General features: G+C 34.7%; 1 protein-coding gene across 3 annotated transcripts; it reads left to right on the top strand.

Annotated features, from left to right (window-relative positions):
• Window positions 1-528: 528 nt before the first annotated feature.
• Window positions 529-10,349, top strand: LOC110097358. Of its 3 annotated transcripts, none has more exons than XM_020823687.2 (3): window positions 529-686; window positions 8,744-9,871; window positions 9,995-10,349. In XM_020823687.2, exon 2 carries the CDS (start codon window positions 8,746-8,748, stop codon window positions 9,850-9,852), a length of 1,107 nt encoding a protein of 368 aa, XP_020679346.1. In that variant the 5' UTR covers window positions 529-686; window positions 8,744-8,745; the 3' UTR covers window positions 9,853-9,871; window positions 9,995-10,349. The 3 variants fall into 3 exon arrangements, with proteins under 3 accessions (XP_020679346.1, XP_020679347.1, XP_020679349.1); XM_020823688.2 differs by having other exon boundaries at window positions 8,744-9,891; XM_020823690.2 differs by having other exon boundaries at window positions 534-608.
• The last annotated feature ends 1,712 nt before the right edge of the window (window positions 10,350-12,061 follow it).

The following is a 12,061-nucleotide window of genomic DNA, read 5'->3' as shown; positions in this document are numbered from 1 at the left end:
CTCCGACCCCAAAATTTGCCAACCAAAGTAAACTCAAATGGGGCATACTCAAATTTTATTATTATTATTTTTAATACTCAAATTTTATTTGAACATGGATCTAACATTAAAATTGGGTTCAAATTTTAATTATTATATTATAGGTTTCTTCTTAGTCTCATTGTTATTATAGTGTAACATTTATGGCATAAATGAATTCAACATACATAATTAATTATATAAAATCATTAATCTTGAATATATAATTATTGTAAAGTAGAGGCTAACATTGTGAAGCTTATCCCATATCAATCGAGCTCAATGATTTGTGGAGATAAAGAAGGTGATATGAAAATAGAAGTTTGAGCAACCCCTTGTTCAAAGATTCGTATGAGTAATGACCATGAGAGTTAAGACTTCTAATTTTTATATAATAGTGATATTTTGATCCAAAATAAAATTCTAAATATATATTTTAAAAATAAATAAATAACAGAGATCTTTAATTAATTAATTATAAGTAAAAATTCTTTAAAAAAACAACTAAATGTTTCGTAATTTTCCAAGCTAGACCTTCCTAGCCAGGAGCCAAGAAAGTGAGAGACAGGAAGTGGAAGAAGCCGAAGAAGGTGAAGAACAGAAAGTAGAAAATTTCCAGGCTTATCTGTCGAATTTCGTCTCAGGCGTCGTCGGCCTTATTAATTTCTGTAACATTCTTTATTCCCTAAAACTTTCCACTTAATTTAGAGTTTTAGACTATAGGAGAAAATAGTTGTCCCCTCCTGTTGAAGTTCAAATCCCGTAAATTTCTTTGTGGAGTTTTTCGCGTTTTCTGTGTAGATCCGTAGGTTTGCCTCCGATCGTGGGAAGCCAAATGGTTCCTGGAGGGAGGATGAAAGTTGAGGTTTGGAACTAGTGAAGAGGTGCAGTTGTGGCGTGGCTGTTCGAAATTTTGAAATTTTCTTGATGGTTCTTACTCCTTTATCAATGCAAGATGAATATATGATAGAATTGGTCGTTAAACAACGTCTGATTTGTGGTTTTGCTCTTGGAATGATTTCCATTTATGGTAAATTGTTTTTATATGTGCGGTTTGGGTTTGCTTGATTTGCTGGTTTAGGCTTTGTTTTGGAAAACAGATGTTCTGCTGCTGGATGATAATATGCTGGAATCAGTGGTTACCGTCAAGAGATGTGCTTGACACTTAATCCTTGGGTCATCGGAGGCATTTTTGTGGTTAAGAACTTATTTATTTCCTTAGGGGCTGTTTGGCTACAAGTAGACTTTAATTCATGTTGAATTCAGTAATTCCTGTGAGTGATGCCTTTGACTTCTTATGTGTGATTAGAATAATGCATTAATCAATTACCGATTAAGAATAACATAATTTTTTACTTACTGAACTTAAATTGCTACATGTGATTTCGACAAATCAGTGCTGATTTCGTGTCTCGCTGCATCTCCTTGAATTCTCTTTCCATATGTTGCATGTATATTATGATGAAGCATCAAGACATAAGCCAATGATAATGTCAAAGATCAAGGCTTTACATCAAGTTTTGGGTTGTTCGTCATGTACAAGTCTCCATACAAGCCCGTTATAATTACTTTAAAGTTATGGAAGAATAATCAAGAATCTTAAATGGAGGCCCCTTGATGGGTAGGCGGGTTGTATTAATCATGGAGGCAAAGTTTTTCATAAATTATTTAATTTCATGAACACTCTACTTGTATTATTTGGCCAATTCAAATTTTGTAATATTTAAAAATTTTAAATTTTATTTTATTTCTCAAAATCATTAATAAGAGTACGCGTTTTAGATATCTTGGATCTATTTTTCAGAGTGATGGTGAAATAGATGTGGATATTATCAGCATAATTCAAATTGGATGGTTGAAGTGGAGGAATGCATCGGGCTTGTTGTGTGATAGAAAAGTACCCTTCAAACTTAAGGGAAAATTCTATAAGATGGTGGTGAGGCTTGCAATGCTTTATGGTGCCGAATGTTGGGCATTAAAAAAGAAGCATAATACTAAGTTAAGTGTGACAGAGATGAGGATGCTCAAGTGGATGAGTGGCTTTACCCTTAGAGATAGAATACGAAATGAGCACATACGTGAAAAGGTTGGAGTAGCTCCAGTAGAAGATAAGATTAGAGAGAGTCGCCTTAGATGATTTGGTCACATAAAACGGTGGCCTCCCGATGACCCGGTTAGGAGAGTAGATGTATTAGATTTGACTTATGTTAAGAAAGGTAGAGGCAGACCTAAAAAGACTTGGTTAGAAAATATTAGGAATGACCTTTCTTTATTAGATTTAAACGAGAATTCGACTTTTAATAGGACACAATGATGAAAAATGATTCGTGTAGCCGACCCCACTTAATGGGATAAAGGCTTGATGTTGTTGTTGTTGTTTTTTCTTTATATTATGACAAGTCATCAATCCATATAATAGTATTTTATTAGTTTGTAAGGCTTTCTAAAGTTGTCTAGGCTTAAAAATGCCTATGAATATGATACTGCTTTGAACTTTTTGATTTATTAAATAAAAATCATTTTTTATTTGTGAATTTTGTGTTGAAAAGCTTGGTTGTTGCTCTACTATTCGGTGAAGTTTGGTGGTTAATTCCCTGGTGTTTTGGTGAGTCCTTAGTTATGTTTTCTCACTTTTATTCTTCCTCTTTTTCAACACAATTTTCATCTCCTCAATTTAGTCTCAAGCCTAGCCTCCCTAAACCCCAAAAAATATTCAACATCTTCAAACTCTCTTAAATAATCCCCTCATCTCTTTTAACTCTCTAAAGCCTCAACTCTCCAATACCCTAAACTCTTCAATAATCCTAAGGTAACATAGTTAAAATCCCAATATAGAGAGATTATTCACTGTTGTAAGTAATCAGATTAAAAGTATCATAACTCCTTAACCACTGATCCAAAATTCATAAAAACATCACAATTAGTTCTCTAATATCCCAAAATTTGATATGAAGTTCCTCCCTAATTTCCTCTAAGAAAAACTTAACTTTTGTTAGCCTAGAAGTTTCAACACCAAATTTATTCAAAATTAAATACCCATTTTACCACTCAAATAACCCTTTCACTCCATTTTAAGGGATACTAATCAAGTTATTGATTTTACCATAAAGATCCTTTATACCATATATCATGTTAGAGTCTTTATCATTGATTCAATCTCACCAAACTCACCATGGTGTTGCATTTTGGTTTAAGACATTGAAATATGGATTGTGTATGTGGTAGTTGCCAATAAAATTATTCAATACCACTTAAGTAAGCATAATATTGCATGTATAGTTAGAGATAATTATTGAATGCGAGTTTGCACTTGAAACCTCTCTTTTCAAATACAAAAAATTTTCTCCACTATGTTGTGTAGTTGAGCATTACGATGATTATACAATTCTTTCTTGACTGAGTATCTATGTGATGTGCCTCTCTTTTCAATATCCCCTAAAGAGTGTCATATGCTTATTGTTGTAACGTTGCTGGAGTCAACTTAGTAGTATTTTCCCTGTGGTACTTTGAACTCTTTCTCATTCACTAGCCATTATAATACCCTCATATCAGTTTTAGTCCCCTCCTCAAACATTTAAATATTGTCTATGGGGTGTTTCAATGAAATAATTGCTTAAAAATCTTAGCATTTTCATTTTGTTTGGCCAATAGTTTATTTAAGGTCTCCTTATCAACCTTCCTTTTGTTGCGACATGACATGTGCATCATAGCTAGATGGTTTGGATCCACTTATGGGCCTTGAAGAAGATTGAGCTTTTGTTTCTTCATTCAAGTTTGGATCAATTTGTACCTTCTGCCCATCCAACCCATTTGAGAAGCTTACTCCATATGTAGACATGAAGTCATCCACAATAGGTTCACTTCCTCTCATACTTCTTGGCCTTTAGGTGTGGTTTTCTTGGTACATCAAGCCATTGTGCGTATTGCAATATTATCAGCATAAATCTTATTGAAAATGTTATACTGATGGAAAGAGTTCATATCAAAGCGTGCTATTTTTAGGTTCTCTTTAAAAAAATTACATGTGCTTAGTTAGATATTGGTAATAGCAGTCTCTTTTTTTTATCCTTATACCAAAAAAAAAGTAAATACCAATGTACTTGAATGATCCATGCTCATATCCGATCATTTACGATTGGGATATGCAATTCTCCATTGCAACCTTTTTTTTTTTTCTTTTTCCATTGCAACCTTAGTTTTTTTTATTGAAAATTAATATAACATTCTAAAGTCTGACTTCGTATTTTTAAAATTAGTTATAACAACTGCTTCTTTATAATTGGTTCCTAAGCATAGATTCAATGCATTTATAACATCTCACCATAATTTTTTCTTGAATAACTATTAGACATGTTCTCGAAGAGGAATTGTTCTAGAAGTATTTCACCAAAAATAATCTTGTATCGATCAGACCACTTAGGAATTCTAGTTGAGCTCTTGGGCCATCCATTGTGGATGGACACATCTTCATTAGATAGTTGGTGCAAACTAAAACTACTAGTCAGGCTTTTTCTCTTGGAAAAAATGAAAATTTTGCTTTAATACATTATTAAGTGGGAGTTTTAAAAGAGAAGTTATTTTAGAGAATATTTATCCAAAAAAATTGAAGTGAATTTTGCATTAAAAGGATGCATAAATAGAATGATCTTGGTAAGTATGAGATATTTATTTAAATTTGGAAAGCTATGTGTGATATTTTAGTGTTCTTATTAACATTTTTTTTCATTAGTATTGCGATGACTAAGCAGATACCAGATGTCTTACCAAATGAGATTTAATATTACTTTAACTATAGTGGAATTAAACTTTTGAGTCTTAAAATGAAGTTATGATAAAGAGTAATGTCACATTGACTTAAGAAAATTACATTTCTTCAATTTGGTTTCATTTGAGGAAGATCCTTCGGGGAAGCTTTTTTTTTGTATCAATACAATGAATGGAAAAAGTATAGAGTAGAGAAAATGATTATCTTTTATTTATTTATTTTTAGAAGGTATGATCGAATATCATGAGAATTAATTTGGTGTGCATAAAGTAAAAATGACAAAGGTATGGAGATTGTTGAAGATATATATGATGGAGCATTATCTAATATTATAATTTTTTATGGAGTGACCAAAGACTTCTTAATTATAGTAATATTACATTAATGATCAATTATGAGGTGCCATGCTTTTCACATATGATTAGTTTAGTTGGTGACAGGTTCATCAAATAAGTAAAGTTAGAATCATGTTGAAAAGTTTTAGAAGATAAAATGCTAAGCATTAGTGAAACAAAGATTGAGTATATAAAATGCAATTTTAGCTGGTGTGATATTTACGATTACAATCAATAGTACTAGAAGATAAAGTGAGATATAAATGTGACATGTTTAAGTATTTTGGATCTATTTGATAGAACAACAATGATTTAAATGAAGATAAAGCTTTCAGCATTGAGACTAATGGTTAATGGAGAAATGTGTTAGGAGTTTTATGTAATAAGAGAATATTATTGATATTTAAAAAAGGAATCTTATAAAGTTGTAATTAGATCATATGTATTATATGGATTTAAATTTTGAATGGTAAATGTTTTGGTGACATCCAAGTGGAGTATGGTGAAAATAAGAATGTTAACGTAAATACATGTCAAAAATAACAACAACAACAACAACAACAACATCAAGCCTTTATCCCACTACGTGGGGTCGGCTACATGAATCCTTTTTCTCCATTGTGTCCTATTAAAAGCCAAATTCTCGTTTAAATCTAATAAAGAAAGGTCATTCCTAATATTTTCTAACCAAGTCTTTTTAGGTCTACCCCTACCTTTCTTAACACAAGTCAAATCTAATACCTCTACTCTCTTAACTGGGTCGTCGGAAGGCCGCCTTTTTATGTGACCAAACCATCTAAGGCGACTCTCTCTAATCTTATCTTCTACTGGAGCTACTCCAACCTTTTCACGTATATGCTCATTTCGTATCCTATCTCTAAGGGTAAAGCCACTCATCCATCTAAGCATCCTCATCTCTGCCACACTTAACTTAGTATTATGCTTCTCTTTTAATGGCCAACATTCGGCACCATAAAGCATTGCAGGCCTCACTACCATCTTATAGAATTTTCCCTTAAGTTTGAGGGGTACATTTCTATCACATAACAAGCCCGATGCATTCCGCCACTTCAACCATCCAACTTGAATTCTGCTGATAATATCCCCATCTATTTCACCATCACTCTGAACAATAGATCCAAGATACCTAAAACGTGTACTATTAACACTGCCGTTGCCAGGTCCCAAGTCCTGGATGAGAAAAGTGGAGGGTTGCGTTAGGTAGTCGACAGCCAGCGTAAAACTTGTCGAACAAAAATGACATGAATCCTTTAAGAAATACATGTCAAAAATAGGAAGGATAAATTGAAGAAATTGTTAAATCACACAAATGTTGTTGAGATAGTTGCTACTTAGTTCTTGCCTTAAGTTGCCTGTTTGATATTCTTGCAACTTGTATGTTTTTTATGATTCCAAGTATTATTGCTTTGATTATTATTTCTCCTAACAGATTTTGGAAGAATTGTTTTGCTCTTGTGTGTACTAATATTTTAGGAAAATCATACTCTGGGTTGTTGAAGACTTCAAATCAAGATCAATTTAGAGTTTACTGTAATTGAAGTATGTATTTTCCATTTTATTGAGTATGAGAGAGTGTGATTGTAATTGAGTAACTGAGCACACACATACCGGGGGAGAGTTTAAAATTCACATTTTTTAAACTGATCGTACTGTACAATATTAGTTTGTACGGGATGATATGGTCAGTTATTTTTTTCGAAGAGCAGTCGAACGAACATAAATGAAAATTTTTCTAAGTATGGATCGTACTGTACGAACCTAGTTCATACATGCCTTCTAGAGTACAAAATGGACAAGTCCTTGTTCGCTCAAAATTAAAATTTTCTTAAATATGAATCGTACTGTATGAACCTAGTTCGTACATGCCTTCAAGAGTACAAAATGGACGGGTCTTTTCTCACTTAAAATTATTTTTTCTAAGTTTAGATCGTACGGGATGATCACAGTTCGTACATGCTTTCACGAGTACGATATGGACGGTTCCGTTCTCGCTTAAAAATATTTTTTCTAAGTATGGATCGTATGGGACGATCCCAGTTCATACATGTCTTACAGAGTACAAAATTGTGAGGTCTCTTTTCGTCCCGACGTTTCGTTCAAATGAATTTGAAAATTTTTATAGCTGATCGTACCGGATGATGACGTCATCGTACATACGCAATATAGAGTATGAAATATTGGGGCTACTTTTTGTACCGATGAACTTGAAAAAATTTTCTTACTGTTTGTCTTGGACGAACATGGTTCGCATCGAACGATGATCGGGTATGAAATGATTTCGTACCGATTCACAACAGGTTCGTACGCAACAGTGTTTGAACTGTTCGTACGTACGAAATACGATCGTACGTACGATCGTGTACGCTCAAAATTGAAAACTTCAATTTTCTGGACGGTTTTTCGTGTCTTTTGTATAAAAGGTCCACTAAAAAGTAACATAAAAAGTCTTGTCTTCGTGATTTTTTAAGGGCAATTGAAGAAGAAAGTGTTTGAGAGAGATTTCTTACAAGTGGAGTGTGAAGGGTTCCTAAGGTTACTCAAAAGTAAGGGTATCTTTGTAATTGTGGTTATCACTCTTCCTCTTGTCTTTCTAGATTGCTCGTGAGAAGATCTTTGGAGAAGATCCAGTACTCCGCCGACACTTGGAGAGTGTGAAAGGACGAAGGTACTCTACCAACACTTGGAAGGTGTGAAAGGACGAATGTTCTCTGCCTACACTTGGAGGGTATGAAAGGACGAATGTTCTCTGCCTACAAATATAGCTTATAGCCGCCTTTTAGTCAAGAACTTCATGCGAGTCTTGAAGTTCCTGATTGAGAGTGAGTACCCTTGGTGAGTTCTTATGGCGAAGTCTTGGGGGTTATCAAGCACACTAGACAGGTGACAAAGTTTCTTGGGTGAGTAGCTTTGACTAATTCAGTAGTTTAGTATTAGGGATTGAGTGATATCTAATTCTCAAGTGGGTTGAGATGACTCAGTTTTTTAGCAAATCACGGCTTTAGGCGACTTTAAAGCTTGTTGAGTTCCGAGCTTTAGGTGATTCAACAAGCTGATTCTGACTTGTTTAACTTGATATAAGCACTCACTTTGATTTGATTAACCTAACTTTAATCGAATGCAAGTGTATATATAGATAAATTAGAGTTGAAGGCTTGTGAAGGGAAAGAGTAACCCCAGGTAACATTAATAGAAATTGCTCAAAAAGATTTAGGTAAAATAGGGTTTAACACCTCATGGAATAATAAAAAAATTTGAATGCATGTAACATAACCTAAATGTTTGGGATATGGCTAATTATGATGCTGAGTAATTTGTATTAGTTTTTTTTTTTTTTTTAATTTCATAGAATAATTTATGTAAATACAGGTGTAATCTGAACTAAAATCTCTAACTGAACACCGAAACTATCAAAATTGACACTTATATCTTAGGAACAAAATCGAAACCTAAACAAAGTTTGAACTCCTTGAGCAAAATATTGCTCACATTTGCTGCCGTAATTCCATTCATGGTACAAATCATTTTGGTGAATGTGGTTGATTAGGCAAGTTTAACATGAGAATTGGCTTGCTGTAATGCTCTAAACTTTTTATGCAATTAATAGAGATGGAAGGGATGAAGGAAGGCACATCCAACAAAGTTGACATTATTCCTCTTCAAAAAGAATGGGATGAGGTTTCCTGCCCAATCTGCATGGACCATCCTCATAATGCTGTCCTCCTATTCTGCAGCTCACATGAGAATGGCTGCAGATCGTACATTTGTGATACCAGTTATAGGCACTCAAACTGCCTTGACCAGTTTAAAAAATCAAGAGTAAATCATGAGGATAGCTCTTCTCTTTCAAGTTCCCTAGTTCAAGAGAACTCAACTGTTGAACAAAATGATAATAGGATTCATGAAACCCTGACATCTTTGTCCTTTTTGACAAGCCCAAGGATGACAAGGAACTCTAATGAAAACCTGAACCATGCAGAAAATAGTAACAGAATAATGGCACAAATATCTCAAACAAGTGAAGAAAATGGCAGCAGCCAGCAAGATAGAATTGCAGCAACTCAGGTAGATGGAACAATCAACCATGATGGACACAATGTAGGGAACATATCAAAGTCTGGCAGCTTGAAGTGCCCCCTTTGTCGAGGAACTGTTTTGGGCTGGATGATCGTTAATGAAGCAAGACAGTACTTGAATCTTAAACCAAGGAGTTGCTCTCGCGAATCATGCTTGTTTACTGGTAACTATATGGAGTTGCGACGGCATGCTAGGAAGGTTCACCCATCTTCAAGACCTGTTGATGTAGATCCATCAAGACAGAAAGCCTGGCGCCGCTTGGAAAACCAGAGGGAGCATGGCGACATCCTCAGTGCCATAGGATCTGCCATGCCAGGTGCAATTGTGCTTGGGGATTATGCTATCGACAATGTTGATCCTCTATCCCGCGAACGCGATTTTGGTGGGGTTGGTGGACCATTGTGGTCCACTTTGTTTTTATTTCATATGATTAGCAGCAGCCAATATGGTACTCTTGATGGGACAAGAAGATCTTCAAGACCTTATGGACACCGTAACCTGTGGGGTGTGAATCTCCTTGGTCTGCAAGATGATTATGATGATGATGACGTTAGTGACTTAAATCTAGATGATGATGTCATGGTTCCAAGGAGGCGCAGGAGGTTCACAAGACCTAGGCGTAATGAGGAGCAACCATGATGAATGATGGTGATTTCTGGTAATTAGTCTCCAACCAGAGTATGTCCTCATTCGTTTTCCAAACAAAAAAAAATTGGCATTGTAAAATCATGCTTTGATTTTCTGTTTTGAGGTATAACTTGATTAAATTTTTTGCCTTCAGCTCTGTGAAGAGCCATGTTGATAGTGTTGATATGTCCGGAAGCTGTTGCAGAGCTCAAGACATTTGGAAATTTGGGACAGAGTAGGCTATGCTCAATACAAAAAATTAAATTTGGTCTGTAGGGTTTTGATTTATTATGCAAGGTACTTTTCATGAGCCATCATACTTGTTATTGTCAAACTGAGATATTTTCATTGTGTTGAACTTCTTTATGTATCTGTAGTCGGTTAAGATTGATCCACAGGATGGGCCATGCCTGTGCTGCCTTCATAACCAAGATGTACATACCTACTATTTAAATTGCATCACTAGTAGATATTCGTCTGTTGCATTGGTTGCAATAACATTTCAGAAATTTTCAGGTGTCTTTGAACCTGGAATAATCTCTGGTGATGGAGAAGTCCTCTTTCATGAGTCAGTTCAAACCGTTTTCCTTCCCTTAATTACAATTCTATCATACATGAATCCTCTTTCAACTTGAGATAATTGTGGTAGTCTAGTAGGTTTCCCTTTTTCCATGTCCATTTGCTAACGTGATCTACTATTTTAGAATGCAGTCTGGCACAGTTGGCACCTCAACGGTCTTCTTAGGTTTAATCGATCTTCTAAGCATTGCTACTCTTCTGCTGTTGGTCAGAGTGAATCCGGCAAGTAATTCCTTCTCAACTACTTCTAACTGAGTGTTCCAGTCAAATTCTGCCAGTCCCTTTTACCAGTCTTGCTTGTTTGGCAAGTCCCAAGTCTAGTCAATTGAATTCACCTATACCCGGCCAGTCCAAATCTGCTTGGTCTGCTAGAGAAGGCCACCCAGTCCATGCTTGGCCTGTCCTGCCTGATCGACTAGTCAGCTCGAGGGAAAACTAAGCTCTCGAAGGTCCTTGTCTTATTACTCATTGTGTATCACTTCCCTAATATTTTTTCCACCTATGTGGGAGAAATTATTCTGTGCGGGGACTGGATGCAGAACTTCGTCCGGAGACCAACCAGAATGCACCACATCAGCCGTACCGAGCCGCGTTACCAATCACAGGAATGACGTGATGCATTCTGATTGGTCTACGGACGACAGAATAATTAATCCATGAACACTGTCATCATTGCTAGCTTCACTTTTCCTCATAACCTACTAGACTACCACAATTATCTCATATACTTCCTCTTTATCTTTGACACTAGTTCTTCGAACTGCTATCACCATTTCCATCTACACTCCCAGTCCCCTTCCTATCAGTATCCTCTGCTCTACCTCCATGGTGACCTGCTGTCTTGGTCATTTGGCATGCCAAATATCCAGTGCATTTGACGATTGAAATAAATGGTGCAATTTTTCCTAACTGTCATGCTCATCTATCCTTCATTGTTAGACAACTAAGGGCTGCCAAATGTGTTTTATGTTTATTCTGATTAAACCTTAGGATAGCAGCAAATTGAGGCTTTGTTTGAGACGGTTTTATTACTGCTTTGTTTGTTTGAGATAGTTTTATTGTTTTTTTTTCAGATAACAATCATAATTTTATTTTGTTATTATTATTTTTTGATTTTGTTTTTCATTATTTTTAAAAATTTTTGTAATAAAAAGTTATTATTACAAACTAAAATAGCTAAGTTATTTTTCATACATTAACTTCATGAACAGTTTTATAAAATATTATAGGCGTCCCAAATAAACTATAAATACCACAAGTGCTGGACAAATTGGAAGTTGTTTGATTAGATATTTAAGAGATTTATATAATAATACTAATTATAATGTAATTATTTCGCATTAAAAAGTAAATTTTAAATTATTCATTTATCATATGACAAAATTACATTCTATAGTGTTATTTTATCAACGGTCGTCGATTTTGGTCATTTGTCGTGCATTTCTTAACGTGTAAGCGGAATTTTTTTTTATTCAAACAGTCTAAAATGTGATTTAAGAGAGTAATATATAATGATTAAAAATAATATCAGATAGGCTTAAAAATTGGTAAAGTTACTTTAAGATTACTGATATATATATATTTTTTAAGTTGTATTAATCTATCATAAAAAAAATCAACTTTGTAGGCGCTAATATAGATG

Source organism: Dendrobium catenatum, unplaced genomic scaffold, assembly GCF_001605985.2.
Source record: "Dendrobium catenatum unplaced genomic scaffold, ASM160598v2 fragScaff_scaffold_1398, whole genome shotgun sequence".
Classification (NCBI taxonomy): domain Eukaryota; kingdom Viridiplantae; phylum Streptophyta; class Magnoliopsida; order Asparagales; family Orchidaceae; genus Dendrobium; species Dendrobium catenatum.
The sequence above is the reverse complement of the archived record's forward strand: the minus strand, read 5'-3'. Positions and strand labels throughout refer to the sequence as shown.